We start from the raw sequence: 22,518 nt of genomic DNA, 5'->3' as shown, positions 1-22,518 counted from the left end.
CTCCAAGTATGTTAATTTTGAGAGATTTCTGGGTTCGGTTTTGGTTTTGTTTGTTATTTTGGCCAGGCTCTCCCCTAAAGCTATTGCTCCTATTTTCATTATTATTTTTTTGATATCTTCTAGTTAAAGATTCTAGTTTGGTTATTGTTGCTTTTGTGCCTTTTTTACCCATTATGACAGAAAATTAAAAGTTAATAGTGGTTGAATTGGTGGTTGAATTGATTCTGGGACAGAAGGTTGGAAATCCTTGTTCTCTCCAGGGTTTTATTTTTCTTTCTTTTTTTTTTTGTAAAAGTAATTCTCATTTTACTTTGATACCAGCTCCTCAAGATGGGAAACTATGTAACACTATACCTCCTCCTCATTGTAAATATCCAAATAAGCATCTCTTTATCCAGAAACATGCAATACAACATGCAATGCTGTAGTAATTTATTGATGTAGAAAGCAGAGAGATAAACAAAGATAAGTAAATACACAAACCCCTGGATCAAACTGGGGTTAAGAGTCAGGTGCATTTAAAACCATTTCAACCCTTTCCTGAATGTGCACATAAACTTATCATTTATCTTAAGGATAAAAGGTGCATATAGGTCAAATTAAAATGTAAAAAGTGCAATATTAGTATTGCTCAGAAAACAGAAGTTTGGTATTTTGCTTGTAGGATCAGTGGACTGTGGCGTAACATCATCTCATTCCACTTAATCTGGCAATGAAATCAGAAAACAATTATTAAGGTAAAATACAGTATAAATAGTACAAATATATCTACACACAATGTCTCTGTACTTTTATTGCTCACCTGCAAACACCTCAACTTCACACAGAGTGAGATATTCATTGCGCCCGGGAATATAAATGTTGACATATCGCCCCTTAATAGGCTTAAACTCAAATGTTTTTGTCTCTCCAAGTGGGATGGACACAACAGTTGCAGCCCTGTGAAGACACACAGAGAAATAGAGAAATAGAGACGGGCGTATCAAAACTGCATGCAGCATATTAAATATACTTCAGTCAAAGTTCATATTAAAAGGATTTATTCAAAGTAATGTTATCTTATTTACTCATTTTCTAACCACTTGTGTAAGTATTAAGACTTATAATACTTACAGCTCATTATTGTTGCCATTATTTTCCAGGCTGTTGCCGATACGGATCTGAGCACCATTTATCCTCTCTGCAACAGCGTCTCCACGATTAGTGATGCTAACCCTGGTTACCTTGTAGACTAACCCCAAGTCAACTCTCCACCAGGGGTCTCTGTCCGCATTAGTCGCACTGCATGACCCCAGATTGAAATTTGAATTCCTGTTGCCATCGACAGCATTTTGAGCAACTGTTTGAGCATATGTGGTAGACTGGACAGCTTTGGCTCCAAGAGCAAGATTCCCTGTTTAAAAAAATAAAAAAAAATAAAACTTTTTTCTAGTGTGCTAAAGTATAATCCCAATAAAATGTGCAAAGTAATGCTAAGCTATGTAATACTATATTTACACGTTTCATCACAAATCAATATGTCCATGTTATTATTTATTTGTTTTACATGACCCTTAAATGTTTGTCTTGCTAGGAATATTTTTTCTTCACGGAAGCTTTGCGTTTATTACAAGCAAGTTAATCAAATATTTCAACTCAAATCAATATTTTGTGTCCAAAATGATTTCATTTGTGGTTAGTAGCCATGTAATAAGCCAGGTCTTGATTACCATGTTGGGGTTTATTTTTTCGATAAAATCTGTCTTATTGGTTACCAAATGTTCAGTAAGAATATTATATATGCGTTATCGACAACATTGAAAGTAATGAAGAACAACTCACTTGGACCGCAAATGTACGATGGTGTGTCCATTACTGTTAATAAAATAATAGCAGTTATACACACATTAATAAGTACATGACCAAATTGTATCACAGCCTTCTCTCTCTGTCCCTTACCTGCCATCACCTCGACTTCACACAGAGTGAGAATTTCATCATTCCCAGGTAAAAAAATGTTGACATATCGGCCATTAACAGACTCAAATGAAAATGTTTGTGTGCCAATCGGAGGAGTGAGAATAGTTGCAACCCTGCAAATACATGAACAGTGTTAAAATGAAAACCAGTGGGTGCACATGTTTGCAAATTAAATTCAGCTGTATTGAAATCAAATGGTTTTGTATAGCACTACTACAAGAAACAAATGTCTAATCACAATCTGAATAAAATTTGTTGAAATAAAGTACATCTCCATGGCTGTGGCTCGATGAGTGGTTGGTTTGTGGAGGAGGTACAATTTTGCCTCCTGTTTTATTAAACCAGACTGAACATCATAAACATGGGAAGATGATAAAACAATTAAAACATTTCTTACAGCTCATTGTTGTTTCCGTTGTTGTCCAGCTTGTTACCAATATGAATCTGAGCTCCTCTAGGCGCTCTTTGCAACAGTCTCCACGATTAGTGATGGTAACGTTGCTTACACTGTAGACATTTCCAAGGTCGACTCTCCACCATGGATTAAACTCAGTTTTAGTGATAGTGCATGAGTCCTTCTTGTAATCTGAGTCTCTGTTTCCATCTACTGCATGTTGAGCATATCCCTGTGGGTCTCCTAAGGAGGACTGCACAGCCACGCCATTAAGAGCAAGATAAATCACATTTTTTTTTAATGACCATATTTTAGAATATAATTTTAATAAATGAATCTGATCAATATGTAATGATACACAATGGTTAAAGATTTTTAAATCCAGGCATTTTTACTTGTATTATTCTAAACGTACCTTGGGAATCAGCGACACACATCCCAGTAAAAAGTGTTAGAAACAAAACCACACGCATGTCCATCCTGATATAAGACATAACAACACATCTCATATCAGCATATGAAGGAATCATTTTCAATTTATCATCCTCATTTAAATAAAGAAACATATATATTGCTAATGTTATGATAATGGTATAGAAGAACCCCATGACTTAAAGTCAGTATAATGTGACTAACCTGCCTCCGTTCTTTGGATTTTAAATGCCTTTGCTGAGTTTGCTCTATTTTTATTTTATTTCATCTTTTACGCCCATGATATTATTATTATATAATTTCATAAAACTGATATAGTTAACTAAAACTTTCTTTTCTTTCTTTTGGAACTGTATTGTTATTTTGTTGTGCTTAAATCATCGCTGTACAAATAATTAACTTCCTCCTGTCAGATTCCTTAGATTTGTTTTCAGATCGTGGTTCTGTTTAAACGTACCAATTTTCATTTCAATTGATCAAAGTTTGGCCGAGATACAGCCTCTGAACCAATTTTGCTACTGTAATTGGTGTCTTGATGTAAGATGTTTAATGTGATCAGCATCATAAGAGGAATCAGGTGTACTACGTTTTATTTTTCTAGATCAAATGGTTCAAAAATTATAACCATTTGAATGTAACATTTTTGAACTGGTGGTGGCGCTATAGAGTTTGTCCTGGACACTCAAAGTTTGTCAAATTACTTTTCTTTACCATCACTACAATTGTGCCATATTTCATAAATTTCCCATTTACGGTTCATATGGCTGCCATTGACTCCCATTAGGGAAAAATAATAATAAGAAAACTAATGAATTCCAATTATAATGTTAGAATGTAGAGAGTGCATAAACCTTCAACTCACCTGGAATTTGTCAATGTATCAACCTCACAGAAGACCTTCACAATTCAGCAGTTATCTGCTTTTAAACAAAATAATACATTTTAAATAAATAACAAACAAATAGCATTATTAATATTTTTTATATGAATATATTATTCATGAGAAATACAGTATTATGCCGTCAAAACATTTCAAACCAAAAGCGTGCTATTAAACATAGATATGAATGTTGATACGAACCAGCAGTCTGAAGATGGTCTAGTTGAATAATATTGTGCTCAGAAATTATGCTCTATTTATTGTTGAATTAAGGCCCTCGCAACCAAATAAATTAACCTTCACATGTCCTCCTACAATATTAGTCTTGGTTAAACACAGAGATGATCACATCATAGTTGTCTATATAATCAAACCCTCTCTACGTTTGCACAAAGGAAAGGAATTATATATTTTTTTTAAGGGGGGGGGGATATGAATTTGATACGAACCAGCAGTCTGAAGATGGTCTAGTTCAATAATATTGTGCTCAGAAATGATGCTCTATTTATTGTTGGATTAAGGCCCTCCCAACCAAATAAATTAATCTGATATCTGTCAAATAAACATCAAATGGACCCATTACAAAAGAGTCCCAATTTTAATAAGCTATAACCCTAACCTTCACATGTCCTCCTACAATATTAGTCTTGGTTAAACACAGAGATGATCACATCATAATTGTCTATAATCAAACCCTCTCTACGTTTGCACAAAGAAAATGAATTATATATTTTTTTAAGGGGGGATAGTTAATAACCTTAATTACACACTTTTGTGATTTATTTTCTCCATTAAATAGAAAGACTTAATATATGCAAACAAAGTTAACTTTATATTAAGAAACACACAAACACATTATTCCATTATTGCATCTGCAGAAAGTGTCCGTTACACATTCCCTGTGTGTTATATCAATATTTGTCGACTGTCTGACTTCATCTAATGGATAGATTTTCACTATTGTACTTTCACCGTTTTTTCGTCTTTTACCATATATTAACCTTAACACAACAACCTGACACAAACGCTTGTGCTTTCTGTTTTTTTGTACAATGATAAATTGCATTTTAAGTAATTACAAAAAAAATCCAGAGCATTTTTTCACTGTATTGTGCATCTAAGCAAATGGGTTATAATGTAAATTATTATCACCTGGTACTAGCCGAGTACCAGGCGCTCCAAAATAAGTAGCACTATGTGCTTCACCTAGTAACTAGTTTACCTTCTGTTAGCAACGCTAGCCACGTTAGTAACACCTGTTTGAAACAAGGCTTCATTCAATATTGCACTCACAACAAGACCGATTCCCACACCCACAGGCAGTGATACGGACGCAGTAGACGAGTGATTAAAATTTAAACAACGTCATTTAAACAACCAAAGCGGTACACAAACAATGAAAACAAGTCACACAGGGCGCAGCCATATTGGATTCCGTCTCGGAATTCTTGCTCGGTGTCCTCACGGTTGTCCAAACTTCCGAGCGGCAAAATCCGAGGAAAGGGGGCGTGTTGGTGCGTGTTGCTAGGCAACGTCTGTCTTTCTAGTCGGAACTCCGACACGGATAAATAATAGAACGCAGCATGACACCAACACTTTTTACAGATATTTTGGTAACACAACAATAAGGTTTCATTCGTTAATGTAGGTTTAACTATTACATTAGTTAAGATGGACTAAGAATGCACAATACTTAAGCTTTTATTAATCTTAGTTCATTTTCATTTTGACATTTGCTAATGCATTATTAAAATCAAAAGTTGCTAAGATTAGTTAATGCACTGTGAACTAATTTTTATTATAATTTTTTATTGTATTTTTATTAACTAATGTTAACAAAGGTTAATAAACTGTAACAAATGTATTGTTCATTGGTAATGTTAGTTAACACATTAACTAGCCTAATTTTAACAATTGAGACCTTATTGTAAAGTGTTACCGATATTTTAAACTGCTGTGTGAACTCTGGCAACAACATTTGTTAGCAGTAAACCTATGTGCTTAAACTAATGCTTAAGATGTAATATTGACCTCACAATATCTATTCCTTTATTTAAAAGGTGCAGTTCAGAGAAACCCTCACAGCTAATGCTGCTGAGATGGATATCGAGGGATCATGGACTGGTAGCAGATAGAGGGGCAGACACAAGATAAGTTTAAATCTATTTAAAAACACACACCTCTTTAACCTAGCATAAACATAACACACTCTCACATTTCTAAAATTCACATCTGTTAAAGGATTGTTAGGCTGCATAAATTTGGTCAACCAGAACCGGAAACACTTCCCATAACACTGAATGTACTTGTTACATCGTAAGAAGAATGGCATCTACGCTAATGTTGGTCTCTCTGTCTCAGTCTTATCCCAAGGTTACTGAATTCAGCCAGATCTAGTCCATATCCAGACCAGATGATGGACCTGCACCCTCAGATGACCACAACAGCCCTGAATGCCAGACGAGAACATCACAACTAGATGAGACCTAGAAACAAACGCCATGAAGACCTCGTTGACACAATAGTCCTCAGCACAGTCATCGGATCAGTTCCACGAGAGCCAGACCAGTCCTCCGCACAGACCCAACGGCCAGCTTTACTTTAAATCAGTGTAAATTTTATTGTACAAGTACAAATATCTATTGTACAAGCTCTCAAATTCACATCTACATGCTCTCGAGTTTTGCTACTCTTTTACCTTGATGTAATCTTTTCCAACCTTAAGCAAAAGGAGCTGAATAAAATACTCTGAATGATATCAATCCACAATCTGACTTGTGAAGCGGCCTGGACTCCTAACACATACATCATGTTTGTTGTTTGATCAGAGGAGAACTGGCCCTTCAACTGAGCCTGTTTTTCTTTCTCCATTCTGTCACTGATGGACTCTGCCTTGCTTAGTTGGGGACACTTATTCTTAATAATATTGATCTGCCTGCATTGACACCATTATATGAGAACTGAACTGAGCTGGACGATGACATCACTGTTTTCCGCAGAGCTGCTTAATGAAAATGAACTCTTTTTATAATTGATATACTTTATACAGTTATTGAACAGAACTGAATCAACACTGAACTGAATTCAGCTGAACAATGACACTATTTTCTTTTTAGAGCAGCTTTACAGCCAAATTGAACTGTTTGTATCATTGATCATTGTCCTGTTTAACCCTGTAAAGCTGCTTTGAAACAGTCATTACTGTATATAGCGCTATATATTTAATGGTGACTTGACATTTGCAAAAGGAATTTATTTAGTGTTAAAGAGAGTGAAAGATAGTTTGTGTGTGAAAGAGTGATGTTTTTCTTTTAATCATATACAGTATATATAATTTACTTTTTTTATTTTGTAGTTTAAAAATTGTGTTGTAAATAAATGTTAATAGTGTATTTGTTCGTTGTTAATACATGCTTATGTCAAAGTGTATTCTTTAATTTTATAATAAAAACCCTTAATCTTTTTAAATGGTTGAATTTGTGTTTCACTGCCAGTTTCTGGGCCACATGTGGCCCGGGGACCCAGCCGACTCTCAGCCAGATCTGTCTTACAGTGCCTGGGCCAGACCTGGGCCATATCAATAAATGCGAGTCATTTTACAGGGTGTGGGCCACATCTGGCCCGGGGACCCAGCCGACTCTCAGCCAGTTCTGTCTTACAGTGCCTGGGCCAGACCTGGGCCATATCAATAAATGAGAGTCATTTTACAGTGCTTGGGCCACATCTGGGCCAGAGGAAGTTGTTTGAGTCCGTTTTCAGTGTATTGCGCCAGTTTTGGGCCGGGGACCCAGCCAGAACTGGGCCAGAATTGAAGCAAGGATGAGGCCCAGAGGTGGGCCAGACAAATTTTGCTATGTGGGTACCAATCCATTAGTTTTTCATATAGGTCTACATACAGAATTTTATATGAATACATTGGCAGTGTTTGCTCTGTTTAATATATAATCTGTTTGCTCTGTTAAATTGCTGTTTAGCAGAGCAGTGGTAAATATATGTTGTTATATGTTATATAAGTTATTTTAAGTTTAATTTTTAATTATACACTGCAATGAAAACGCCATTTAACCAATTGAATAAATATAACAGCCAGCCTACAAATACAGCTAAATAAATAGCACGTGTATATTTTTTCATAATCTTTCTTTTTAAAAACATGTCATCTTTTCCTGTAATTGCAATGTTACCACACTATTGGCTGTCTCTCCGAGTTGTTTTGAGCATGATTGGTTATCCAGAATGTCATCCAGGAATCTGGCCAATGACAACTATGCGCGCCTTTTACAGGTCAAGTTTGAATACGTCTGTTGGAGTGTGGACACGACAGTGGGTGTGTGTGGGTGCTGCAGTGCTCGCTCGGGATCTTCAGTACTAGCATACGTCGGTTCTGTGGCAAATATTGTTTAAAACATGGATTATTTTACATCGGACTGGTAAATTTCTATTTTGAGCGAGTTGCGGGATGTAAATGAAGAACAAACAAGGAATATGGACAACGCATTTTAACAACGTGTAACGGACATATTGCAATCTGCGGAAGGTAACGTTAAATAACTTTTTATTTTATAAAAACAATTCTGCTACCGTACATCAAAATATAGTGTGTTAAATTGAGAATCTAAACGCGATTAGAGCTATATCGATATTAGTACATGTTTCAATGTATTAGGCTAATGTTATGTGTTACTAGCATGTATAAATATTGTCAGCTAACGTTAACTTAGGCTAGTAAAAAAAAAAAAAAAAAACTCGGCATAGTTTTTGACTGCAATGACTGAGAACATTGTCTCTTTAGACGGAGAGGGACTCGAACCACACTCTTTGACTCTAGAAGAAATTATGCAAACTAGGCTTTTGAATAGTTGTTGATCGCTGGATACGTTATAACGTTAGGCCTAACGTTACCGATCAGTCATCATAATATGTTTTGAAGTTTGTGAGTATAATTTTGCAAGCTTTCGCAAATGTCTCTGTTAGTAAAATGCTAATATACAAATAGCTAATATTGCTGTGTATGTGTGTGTTTCCCTCATGATCCAGGAATTTTGGGAATAAATATGATCCAGCCACATGATCTTCAGATGCGGTGAGTATTGTTATATTAAAATACACGTGAAATAGAGACAGAACATGTAACGTTAAACTCTGCTCAAAGGCACACTGGTTCAAACCCTCCAGACAATTTTTTATCTATCTTCTTGAGTTCACAGGCCTAGCTGACCCAAAAATGAATGTCCAAAATGAAAGTATTTTCAATCCTGTATGACTTATGTGAAACACAAGAATGTTGGGAATAAAACAGCATTGGAACCCATTGTATGGGAAAACAAAACAAAACAAAACAAAGAAGGCATTTCTCAAGATATCTTAATTAAGGTTCTACAAAAGAAATTCATACAGTTTTGGAACAACATGGAGTAAATAAAGAGAGAACTCTATTTTTTGGATGAGCTGTTCTTTTAATGACATGTTCCCAGGGTCCTTTGCTAAATTAACCTTGGTTTTTATCATAGTAAAAGTTTATAAACCATGTTTTTATGGTGGATTGATTACAATACTTTATTACCATTTGGTTAATATAGCAAAACTCTGGTTAATGTTAGTAAGGGTTCTCCAGATTTATATAAAACTTAAGGAACACATTAAAAAATGGTCCTATGTCACCCTGATCAATAGTCTGTTAACACACATGTAATAATTAACACACTTTTAAAAATTATTATTATTGTTTTTAAAATATTTTTTAGATCAAGCATTGGAACAATGTTTACGGAGCGCCAACAGCACCAACAGAGAAACAAGCCCATCATTCAGTAGTAAGTATCCACTGCAGTATATAAAACAAAAAAAGTTATCTCTTTTTTTTTCTCCCTTGTGCCATCCCAGATGTATATCTGACTTTCTTTCCACAGAGATTTTTTGAAAAATGATCCATTTATTGTAAGCCAATATAATGCAAGTGCATGCTCCAGAAACTCCATGCAGCCTACAAACAGCCTGCTGTGTTGTTCACACAGGAAGATTTCTGCACTATCATATGAGCTTTACAATGTTCTTGGATTATTGTCAGGATGTGTGTTTGGACTTTTTTGACCTTAAGCATTTTGTTGTCTATTCACTTGCATTATTCGACACACGAACACAAGAGATGGATAATTTTTTATAAAATTTGTGTTCATCTGAAGAAAGAAAATCATATACCTTTCGGATGGCATAAGGGACAGTAAATGAGGGGAGAATCCCCTTCCACAAATGCATTAGCAAAGGGTACATGCGATGGTAAATTAACTAAAGTAATTTTATCTTATAGTAATTTTATTTTATATTTATGGTAATGTGACCTAGGATGGCAAGTCCCAGTGATTTATTTTAAAACTAGATATGGTGGAAGAATTCAATTTAACAGAATAATTTGAGTTGTTTGTTTGGGTTTGCTATATTACACACATTTTCATCATACATTTCATATAAAGTTCCATAGGTAAAACTATTAATAGATACGTTAAATGTAACTACCTGCAGGGTTCAAAGAAAAGACGTCAAGAACACACAAACTTAGGTACTTTACACAACAACGATGTACTAAAAACAAAAAAGTTTTTCTTTGTACAGATGATAACGTTATTAAAACGATTCCCGTTCGCACAGATCGGCGAAAACGTCTAAATCGCTGTTTTATCCATGCCACAAAGTAACTGGTGATGTCACTCTGTAAAGAAAGACTACGCTTGTGCACATTCGCATTCACACACGCATACCTATAGACTAAACACATAATACGCATATGCATGCCTTTACCGTTTTCACAGATTCACATTTCAGTAGTTTAGACCGAGACAATTTTAGTTGGAAACTGAGTTGTGTAAACGGCCCCTTACTAAGCATATATTAAAAAACCCAGGGCATAGGGATGCTCACTTTTGATTGGAATTTGCCCACTGTCATGCACGGTAAGTGGTTGGCAACTTTGCTGCCAGACTTTTTACCATTATTTTACGATTTTTTTTTTACAGTGTAGTCTACAGTGAAGTTGACGCAAGCATATTGACCAATGCTTTTGAAACGAGACCATTGCATTTTAATGTAGCCTAATTTGAATGCGAATCCGCAACCTCTCATGTCCAAACGTGTCATACGTTTGGACATGAGAGGTTTTGGATTCGCATTCAAATGTAAATCAACCCGCTACACTAACTGTTAGTATAGTATGGCTACCATTTATACTATCATAATATATTTTCCCATAGTATTCATTTACTCCACAAGAAGGGTTAATTGAAGAGAAAAGAAAGAGAAGAGCGACAGCAGTTGAATTTCGGGGCTGAGCTCCGTCGGGTTTGTCTTGACAAAGTCGGACCAACAACAAGATCTAAAAGCTGCTGAATTTGCTGCCGTGGCAGGCAAAATTTATTTTGAATGGCAGATTCTGACATGATAGCCAGGGTACAAAGGTTTTCACGGATGAAATAGTGCACATAGAAATATCTCTGTGGACGGCGCCGTCTTTTATTTCAACCCGTTATATTCGCTGTAGGCTATCACTGCAATAGTTTGACCAAACTCCCCACCACAATCATTCCCTTAAATAGACTCCATAATGGTTTGCCAGCTGAGGATGATGATGATAACAATAGCCTAATAATAATAATAAAAAGAAAGAAAGAATGATAATAATAATAATACAAATAAAAAAATTATGTAGGCTACTAGCTATTTTTTTATGTTTTTGGGCTACAGAAATTTTTATAAAATTTTACAATACATAATTTGATTTGATCTTTGAAGTAGCCTATTAGATAGAGCTTCGATATTTGATCACTATGGTTGGTTACAAAGACTTTACTATTCTGAAAATAATAACGAGATACAAACCTGTAAATATTCAATCGACTTTTCTTAAATTCAAAACAAAATATTAATGCATTCGTAATTTCCATTTTTTGAATAGTTGCTATAAGGTCACGCAGGTTTGTGCATTAAACTCATGGCCCCGAAAAATAGCCTATCAACAATTATGTTGTTTCCCCGAACATGACCCCTCTCTGCCAACTTTTTGAACATTTGGTCATTTATTAATTTATTTATTATTATTATTATTATTTAAATAACGCATATAGGCCTAAATAGAAATGATCAGAAACAAATCCACAGCTGAACCGCTTCAACACGTCGAGTTGTTTTTGATTCGGTGTATTTTAAGGAATCAAAAGTGTGGATTGAACTCACTCATTAAGACAGTGATTTTCTGCCACCTGGTGTCTGTTTTAGTTTCATATTAAACGTAGGCCTATCACTCCATTAATTCCATCATGTCATATTTATGTCTTCAAAAATGTAAAACACTTTATAATATTTTTATGCACTTGTAGGCTAATTGCTGTGTAAATGCATTAAGATCTCTTTGATGGCTCTGATGAAGCTCTGGTTGGATTTTAGTGGTAGGCTAACGTGACGTTCACATTTAATAAGGTTGCCCCTGGACATGAGTTTATGGAGGTAGGCTAAAGACTACCACGCTTAATAGAATAAAAAAAATGTTTTGTGTTGCTGTCAGTATTGTTTTTGGAAATTAGGCTACATTAAAATGCAATGGTCTCGTTTCAAAAGCATTGGTCAATATGCTTGCGTCAACTTCACTGTAGCCTATATGTGCCCTGCTTCCTTTCCGTGAGTTCTGACCGAAAAATGGAAAATATCAAGCACTTCTGTTTCAGAGTCCCTGTTTCATGTTTGTTAGCCCAGGACATTTTACAAATCCAGACCAAACGATGTTCTACGGCCATGTCCGGAATAATGAGTAGGCTAGCCTATCCATGTCACACAGTAATATTTAGGATTTTGACCATATACCTCGCAGTCACAGACCGTATCAACGTCAGTGAGCTATACTTATTGTATTTCGCCACAGGGTGTCACTGTGGCCTCAACCCTTCGCCTTCGCTTACTCTGAGCTCGACTGCTATGTCTGAGGTAAACCACGCCCTCCTCATTACCCTACGCAGGAAGAAATGTAGGAAGAAATAAATAAATGTAGAAATACATAAATGTATAAATAAATAAATGTAAAAATAAATAAATGTAAAAATAAATAAATGTATAAATAAATAAATGTATAAATGAATAAATGTATAAATAAATAAAAGAAGAAATAAATAAATATGGAAAAAAATTAATATATACATAAGGAAATAAATGTATAAATAATTATTTATTTTCGTTTTTTTGCTTTTCTATGTATATTTATTTATTTATTTATTTTTTATTTTTTTATTATTTTTTACGTTTATTTGTATATTTATTTATGTATTTATTTATTTTTAATATTGGCAGCTTTGGCATTCCATAATTACACAGATACTTGATATTCAATCTTATCAGATGACAAATTAATTGCATTTTATAGATTACTTTTCTGTTGCATTTCCACTCATTATTCTTCTTTCAGTCTATGGTCCTGACCAGCAGGGGTCCCCAAGCGTGTGGCGTTTCGAACGATTCGAAACAGTGAATCATTTTACAAAGCAGTTGGTTCAATTGATTCGAAGCTTTACGTTCCTCCCATCACCAATAAGAAAATCTAGAACGATGATTTCACCCGTATCTGGGCAGATGTAGTTAAGCAATGTTAGGCTACTAAATCAACAACGCAGGTGTGTTACAGGTGCACTGCACAGGATAGATTGGATTATTGGAAATACAACAATGTGACAGACAAATAAATGTTCAATAAGTAATTACATGTATTATGATTTTTAAAATAAGCAGTATTCCAGCTTAAAAGTTCGCTGTTTGCCTGGTACATTTAGCACCTCGCAGTAGGCCTACGGGCAAAAATGTATTTAGAACATGTATAGCTAATTTTTCATTAAGTTCTATACAGGAAAGTTTGACATAGTACATGTGTTTAGGGTTCGTTTATTGGATTAAGTTTTAAAATGCATAACAATTCAGAACCCCAAATCACTAATTGTCAGAAACAAAACCATGCAACCAGGCTGTAAATGAACCCCTATAACCGTTTTTTTTTTTTTTTTTTTTTTTTTTAAACAGTCAATTCTCACAGTGTAAACAGTTGTAATACTGTAATAATTTTTTTGTATTATAAAGGTAAATTACAACTGAAATTGTTTTATAAGCTAGAATAAATTCATTTAATTTACTTTATTTATAAAGCACAACTAAAACAACGTGATGTTGACCAATGTGCTGTACACAATAAAATTACATAATAAAATGTTTTTGTTTTGTTTTTCAGACAAAACAATGACTAACAACATCTGTAAAGAGCCTCACCAATTAACCTACTGAACCAAACGCTAATTCTATGAAATGCAATTTCAGATTTTGTTTAAAATAACCTAAAGAGGAGGGAGCCAGTCTAAGGTGTAAAGGTACAGTAGATTATTTCAGCGCTTTGGAGCTGCCACAGCAAATGCCCGATCACCGCTCAATATCCATACATCCTAGGATCCATTTGATACCATGAAGAATGATTGTAATGGTCACCACATTGTATTATGTGAAATAACAATATAAAATATTAAGCAGAAAGGAATAAACTAATGTAAAAAACCACACTAAAATATTATTATTATAATATTAATAAACAATATAAGATAATTGTAGCAATATTAATATTGTCCCTTTAAATTGCAATTAAACATTTTACACCTTATTTACACCTATAACTTTATAGGGAAAAACAGGAAATAATTATTCAATGATGCAAATACTTTAAATTCTATCAAAACTTTTGATCTTTAAGTACAATTCAAAATATATGTAGCAAAGCGCTAGTGAGAGGGCAACTCTATTATATGTGGAGTTGGGCAGAGCAACAAATTATACACACCCTCAATTTTAGATTATTATTTCCGACTACGCCACCTGGGGAATTTCACCCCAAGAATTTAACACAACCTCCAAACTACTGGCACACACAGGTTCTAATCACTGTTGGAATCAGAGACATAGGTAATGAAAAAGATTTTATTAATTATTAAAAGACATAATGGTTATAAAAGGCATTGACCAGCAATCACTCTCATCTATTTGATTAATTCTATCGTTGGCAGCAGAGGAACCTGGGCTTACCCACAGGGGCAGTCTCAAGATATCACCCTTATGAAAATTACTCTATTCACAGTGCACACACACACACTAACACACACTCAACGACTCATGTCAGAGAAGACCACGACACACAGTGAGGACGCCACCACCTAATTGGTCACTCGTCTGCCCCCGGGTGCCCAGGCCCTGCCAACAAACAAAAGAAAAAAGACATTATCAAACAGTGATATGCAAAAACAAAATGATATAACAATATGATAAATAACTTAATGGAATTCCCGGAAGGAACCCACTACTTGGTCCCAACCCGGTCGTCACAAATCAAGACAAAAAAAAAATAACAAAAGACAAAGCAAAAACGCAAAAAAAACCACTATAAACAAATGATTACATAAATTCAACAGTATAGTTCGACCATAATAATGGTTCAATGAAAGCAATACCTGAATTCGATAATACAATAATTAACTCAAAATAAACACACAAATTCAAAAATAAATCAATTAAAGAAATAGACAAGAAAAAGCAAACAAAAGAAACTCAAAGCATATCACTGAGAACAGAATTCACTGAAAACAGTGCACTGGAACAGTTCACTCGAGACAGAACACTCGAGACAGAACACTCGGGTCGGTTCACTCGAGACGGTTCACTCGAAACAGAACAGCAGCCGATGAGACACAGAGCAAACAGCACTTTACGATGAAGCACAGGGCAGATCATTCTCATGCAGAACGCCGCTATTGTCCTATTGCCGCTATTGGCCTAAAAACAAAACAAAGGTGTTACACTATGGCAAGCCATTTTAACATTTAACAGCTAGACTGGATATGTGTTGCAGATATCTGTAATTCAGTTTTGCCTAGTCAAAAAGAACATTTCAGATATCCGCAACTACATTCTTCCTAATTGTCATTTCAGATATCCACAAAGACATTCTTCCTAGGACAAATGACATCACTTTTGCCATTCATTTGTATGGGGTTTATCATTACAGATATCTACAATTCAGCTGCAGATATCCACTATGTGAATTACGGATATCTGCAACAGAATTGTTTATTAATTTATGAATTAATTTTGATTAGAGATATCTGAAATTTGAGATATCTGTAACTTTCATTCTGCCTTGTCAAAATGTAATTACAGATATCTTGAATTAGAGTTTTGACTAGGCCAAATGACGTTGCAGATATCTGTATGCATCACACTTTAGGCGGGAGCAGAGTGTGTTGTTCAAATCATCAAATCACATAGCACCTGTTAATTGTTAACTTGTAATTAGCACTGATTAGCACCATGTCGGAGCAACCAGAGTTTTTAATCGTCTTTTTAATGCTGTTAGATACTGTTTCAAACTGAAAAAATAAAATAAAAATTAAAAAATAATCAGAACTAAGAACTTTTTTCTCATCTAAGGAAGTTAATGTTATTGTACTTCCATGGCAAGAATAGCATGCATGTCAGCATCTTTATTAAAGTGAATTAGTGTGAATCTCTTTCACGCATAAATCTTACGGCAACAATAACCTTTTAAGCATGATCATAAACATAGCATTGCAACATTTTTTTTTTTTTGTATATAAAAAACATTTTCTGGTGTTTTTTTTCCATCACAGCCTGCTTCTTTCTTCTTCCATTTATGGAAATAATGAAATCTTCTTTGATTATGGCGGGGAGGGGAAATGGATATCTAAATTATGCAACGTCATGCACAATAATTTGCACTAGTCATAATGACGTTTGAGATATCTTTATCTTTAATTCTGCCTAGTTAAAACTGAATTACAGATATCTGCAATTGTCATTTAAGATGTGTGACGAGTTGAATGTCGTTTTCAATGACGTCATTGCAGATATCTGTAATTCAGTTTTGCCTAGTCAAAACTGAATTACAGATATCTCTATCTGTCGTTTCGACTAATCACAAATACGTTACAGATATCTTGAATGACAATTCCACCTACCCAAAATGTAATTACGACTAGTCAGAAAGACATTATTGATATCTACAATGTTAATTCCGGATAGTCAAAATTAGCTTTTAAATGTTAAAAGGGCTTGCCATAGTTACACTGCGATTCCTTCTCCCTTGGCTTCACGCTCGAGCAGTATACTCACAACAAAACATGCTGTCCCGGAATTACTATCCCCAAACTATGCGGTGGATGGAGCCAGATGTCTCTCCGACAAAACTCGTTGGCAGAAAGCGCAGATAGATCTTACACTACGTTAAGCATACAGATTAGTCAGATTACCCGCTCAACCAGAGCAATCCATAGAAACTTAATTTACCAAAACACCGTTGCATACAAATGCTTCCCTTACCTGTCTCAAATGTCCACATTGAACTCCCCAGAAAGCACACAAACAGGTGTGGTGCCGAATTTCGACCCCCACCCAATTATTACCCCCTTAGTATAGGCCTATGTCACACTTCCTGCTTCCGGAACGCGGAGTAGGGATTCAGAACTTCCGGTCAACGTTATTTCTCTATAAGGATTTGGAATATCTGCCATAATGTCTAAACCATCCGAGGTAGACTGACCACAAGCTATGAGGTTGTGAAACAAAGGTTTTTGCTCCTGTAGAAGCTATAAGTTCGTATGAAATCAACCTTGTTTTAAGAAAAACATGTTTTATCCACGATCTTATGAAAAAAAACTACAGTACCCACAATCCTAAGCGGAGCAGCAACGTCTGCTGATTGGTCCAACTCACTGTTACCATAGAAACGTTTACCTTACTGGCGGCGGAATTCAAACACTTACCTCTGTAATTGAAAATGAATTTCTCTCAGAAGAACTTGTACCCTTTCCTCAGTTTCGACGTTTCCACTTGAGAGTTTTCATTTACCATCCGAACCACATCGTCATATGTGACTTAAAGCAGGTTGCGGAGAGATTTGATCCAGCGGTATATATGGACTCTGCCATTGTAAAACGCTAACCGGAAGAGCCGTATCCCTACTAAAAGACGTACTTCCGGTCTTCAATTTTTTTCGTGACATAGGCCTATTGGTAGGTTTAGGATTAGTTGTGGGGGAGGGGTTAGGACTAGGGGTGGGGTTAGGATTAGGCAATCAGGTACTGACTTGAACTAGGGGGGTAATAATTCGGCGGGGGTCGAAATTCGGCACAACACCGGCAAACAGCACCGACAGTGGATAAGCAGCTTCAGCGATCTTTTACGAGCAACAACACATTTGACACTGCACTCCAGCAAGCAGCAGGGCGCGTGGATGACGTCACGGCCCTGGGTAGTGACGCACCCTAAGGAACCGGTAACCCATGCTCTTATAAACGCACCGGACGCCAGGCCATTGGCCAAACCATGACAATTAGGAGGGGTCATAACCCTTCCTGCTACATATATATTTATTATTAACCAATTAATAAAGATACAAATATCAGTATAAAAAGTGCTGAAAGTGTACTCAAAGCAATAATAAATAATAATATTCTGAGTGTTTTACATTTGGTTTCATGTCTCTAGGTCAAATGATCATTGAGTTTAATAGATTTATAAGGATTATTGAGTCTGTATAAAAGTGTACTCAAGCCTTGTTGTCAGGAGATTTTAGACTCAAGAGAGAGATGGATGAACATCAGCACAATCCTTTATTGAACAGTGTCCAAAGCAGGTGAGTAAACAACAAACTATGAGCAGTGCAAGTATAATGCTTCAGTTCTTTTGCAGGTGAAGATAGAGGGGATGACTTCAAATAGTAAGTATATCCTCACACACACCCTTTGGTTGCTGTTAGAGTGAATGAATAAAAAACAATGTCTTTGCCTTACAGGGATTGTGGGAACACTGGAGGTAGAAAACAGATGAGGGAACTGGGAGACAGGATCTTGGAGAAATCTTAGAGGGTAAACAACTCAGGTCATAAAACAGGTAAGTAATCCATAGTCCAGGTCATGGACCCGACAAATGACTGAGGCTGAGGTGTGTGCTTAAATACACGTACCGACTAGGTCATGAAAAGTTTAGTAGATTATTCGCACCAAATGAATGGTTAATGTCATGGTGCAATGAGCAGAAACTGCTCTTTGTAAATAATTGGAATCTATTTTGGGAGCGTCCTAGGCTTTACCGTGCTGATGGCTTACACCCAAGCAGATTCGGATTGGATCTTCTGTCTCCAAAATGTTAAATACCTTTTGACTAGTAACCAAAAGTCCAAATCATAGTCTCTGCTGCACCAATTTAACTGATATAAATAGTGTTGAACATTGCATAGAAACTGTGTCTATTCCTCGTTTAGTGAGATCAAATAATAAATCTACTGCAGGATCTAGAAAAAATCTAATTGTTATTAAACCAGAAAATGTTGCTATTAGTAATCAAATACAATTTCTAAAGCTAGATCTTCTAAACATTAGATCACTCACACCTAAGGCAGTTATTGTAAATGAAATAGTCACAGATAATAGCTTCGATGTACTTTGCCTTACTGAAACCTGGCTTAAACCAAATGATTATTTCGGTCTAAATGAGTCTACTCCATCAGGATACTCCTATAAGCACGAGCCCCGTCTGATTGGTCGTGGCGGCGGTGTTGCAACAATCTATAGAGATATTCTCAATGTTACTCAGAAAATGGGCTATAAGTTTATTTCGTTTGAAGTACTTGTACTAAATGTTACGCTCTTAGATGTTCGAAAAACATCCCTATTATCTCTAGCCTTGGCTACCGTATATAGACCGCCTGGGCCTTACGCTGATTTCCTAAAAGAGTTTGCAGATTTTCTCTCAGACCTATTAGTTAATTTCGATAAAGCATTAATTGTTGGAGACTTTAATATCCACGTAGATAATTCAAATGATGCGCTAGGGGCTGCGTTTACAGATTTATTAAACTCCTTTGGGGTCAAGCAAAACGTTACCGGACCAAATTTATTTGTATAAGCAACGTATTAAACTGCAAATTAGCATTTATATGCCCTAATATTTCATAAAAACAACGTTACAGTCAGTCACTTGTTGACTAGATTTGGGTACAGTTTTTAGGCTACTGTAGAATATACTGCCACATCAAATAAGCTTTTGTTTAGCAATTTCTGCTCATATCTAACGCGTTATATATATATATATATACATACATATATATATATATATATATATATATATATATATATATATATATATATATATATATATATATTTATAATTGTCAAAAATAAAGTCATAGACTAAGATGTTAGATGTTCCAATGTTGGCTATATTCAAACTAATGAATACATATGATAAAATGTAGGCCTATAATCTTTTTTCTTTTTCTTTTTTATAAAGAAAGAGTACACTTGAAATATTGTTGAAATTGTAATTATTGTTGTAATTGTAACATTTTTAATAAAATAGCAAAACATATTTACAAGAGAGATGTAAGCGAAATCTTAAATGGTCAATATAAGTCTTCTTCTAAATACATCTTTTGTCCTTGCATTGTGGCTCAGTCAGTGTCACACCTGAAAGAATGGCTCATTAGGCAGAGTCATTATGCAGAGTGGGTGGGACATTGAAATCTAAGGTGTAAACTACTCCTCCCCCTCGCATATTGGCTTTCCAAGCAAAACCTGTTTTACACCATTTAAATCAATGTATTTTTTTTTGTGAACGATAAAGCAAGACTATTTTCACATAATTTTGAAGCTAGAACTCAAAGGGATAACATCCATTAGTCAAAAGTCTTGTGGACACATATTTAATATGTGTTTTGTGGTCTTAATTCAGCAACTTTCATTTTAATTTTTTCCAATAACCACGCATAAACATTATTCTCTTAAAAATACAAACATCTACATACACGTTGCTCGCATATTATGGTAGCCCGGTTTGTGCTATATAGAGTGAATTTACACCTTAGCCATTAACATGTTTATAAATAACTGAAAAAAGCACAAATGTGAAGGCATGTCAGAACATCTCAAGGACCCCAAAAACAGCTTGGTCCCCAGAGGGTTAAACTCCTTTGGGGTCAAGCAAAACGTTACCGGACCAACTCATCGTTTTAATCATACACTCGATTTAATTATATCACATGGAACCGATCCAACCGATATAGATATCATTCCACAAAGTGACGATGTCACTGACCATTACATGGTAACTTGCATATTACGTACTCCTGTAATATATCATGCTGCGCCACGTTATCGATTAGGCAGAACAATCCTTCCATCCACCATAGATAATTTTTCAAATAGCTTATCTGATCTGTCTCAGCTGCTCAGTGAACCCAAACAAACAGATGAACTTGAGGAATTAACTAGCACTATGAGCACCATTCTCTCTGGAACATTGGATATTGTTGCACCCATTAGATTAAAAAAGGTCAGAGAGAAAAGTAAAGCACCATGGTACAACAATACTACCCATGTTCTAAAGAGAGAAACCCGTAATTTAGAGCGTAAATGGAAAAAAAATAACTTAGAGGTCTTTAGAATCGCATGGAAAGACAGTATGTCACGTTATAAAAAGGCCCTAAAAGAGGCCAGGGCTGAGCATCTCCGCAAACTAATAGAAAACAACCAAAACAATCCTAGGTTCTTATTTAACACCGTGGCTAGACTAACAAATAAACAGATGTCTCCTGAACAAAATATTCCGTTACAGTTTATTAGTAATGATTTCATTCACTGAGAAAATAGAAAACATCAGAACCACAATTGTAAACGTTCAATCCTCAATCGCGCCTTATAATTCAGCCTCAATTATCACCCCGCAAGAACAATTACAGTGCTTTACAACTATAGAACAAAAAGAGTTAAATAAACTTATCACTTCATCTAAAACAACAACATGTTTACTAGATCCTATACCAACTAAACTATTGAAATAAGTGTTACCTATAGTGGAAGAGCCTCTCCTCAATATTATTAACTCGTCTTTATCTTTAGGTTATGTTCCAAGAACATTTAAACTGGCAGTTATAAAACCTCTCATTAAGAAACCACAATTAGATCCACATAATCTAGCAAATTATAGACCCATTTCAAATCTACCTTTTATGTCTAAAATACTAGAAAAAGTTGTGTCTGCCCAACTAGGCTCTTTCTTGCAAGAAAATGACACCTATGAAAAGTTTCAGTCTGGATTCAGGCCGCACCATAGCACTGAAACTGCGCTCGTTAAAATCACAAATGATTTACTTTTAGCTTCTGACCAAGGCTGTATCTCAATATTAGTTTTACTTGATCTTAGTGCTGCGTTCGATACTATAGATCATACAATACTCTTAGATCGACTACAAAATTATACTGGTGTTCAAGGACAAGCATTAAGCTGGTTTAGATCGTATTTATCTGACCGCTACCATTTTGTTTATTTAAATGGAGAAAAATCGATCATAACTCCAGTAAACTATGGAGTGCCGCAGGGATCTGTGTTAGGCCCTCTGTTATTCTCAATATATATGCTGCCACTTGGAAATATTATAAGGAAACATGGAATTAGTTTCCATTGTTATGCTGATGACACTCAAATCTATATTTCATCACGGCCAGATGAAAACGCTAAATTATCCAAATTGACAGAGTGTGTTAAAGATATAAAAGATTGGATGACGCGCAATTTTCTTTTATTAAATCCAGACAAGACAGAGGTACTAATCATCGGTTCAAAAAAACACCCACAAAACCTCTCACAATACAACTTTAACATAGTAGGATGTCCTGTTACTTCATCCTCTACAGTAAAAGACCTGGGTGTTATATTAGACTGCAACCTGTCTTTTGAAAATCATATTTCATATGTTACAAGAACAGCCTTTTTCCAC

General features: G+C 35.4%; 1 protein-coding gene across 5 annotated transcripts; it reads right to left on the bottom strand.

Annotated features, from left to right (window-relative positions):
- Positions 1-288: 288 nt before the first annotated feature.
- Positions 289-5,150, bottom strand: LOC308697392 (fucolectin-1-like). 5 transcript variants are annotated; one of them, XM_081376577.1, is made up of 9 exons: positions 4,959-5,150; positions 3,648-3,702; positions 2,769-2,833; positions 2,357-2,606; positions 1,939-2,072; positions 1,822-1,854; positions 1,114-1,393; positions 803-939; positions 289-706 (listed from the first exon to the last, which is right to left on the bottom strand). In XM_081376577.1, the coding sequence occupies exons 5-9, from the start codon at positions 1,943-1,945 to the stop codon at positions 702-704; spliced, it is 462 nt and encodes a 153-aa protein (XP_081232703.1). In that variant the 5' UTR covers positions 1,946-2,072; positions 2,357-2,606; positions 2,769-2,833; positions 3,648-3,702; positions 4,959-5,150; the 3' UTR covers positions 289-701. The 5 variants fall into 5 exon arrangements, with proteins under 5 accessions (XP_081232703.1, XP_081232704.1, XP_081232705.1 ...); XM_081376578.1 differs by having other exon boundaries at positions 417-706; positions 3,648-3,705; positions 4,959-5,104; XM_081376579.1 differs by lacking the exon at positions 4,959-5,150 and adding an exon at positions 3,867-3,984 and having other exon boundaries at positions 417-706.
- Positions 5,151-22,518: the final 17,368 nt, after the last annotated feature.

Source organism: Scardinius erythrophthalmus, assembly GCF_964197995.2.
Source record: "Scardinius erythrophthalmus genome assembly, chromosome: 10".
Taxonomy (NCBI): domain Eukaryota; kingdom Metazoa; phylum Chordata; class Actinopteri; order Cypriniformes; family Leuciscidae; genus Scardinius; species Scardinius erythrophthalmus.
Note: the sequence above shows the minus strand (reverse complement) of the source record. Positions and strands in the feature narration are given on the sequence as shown.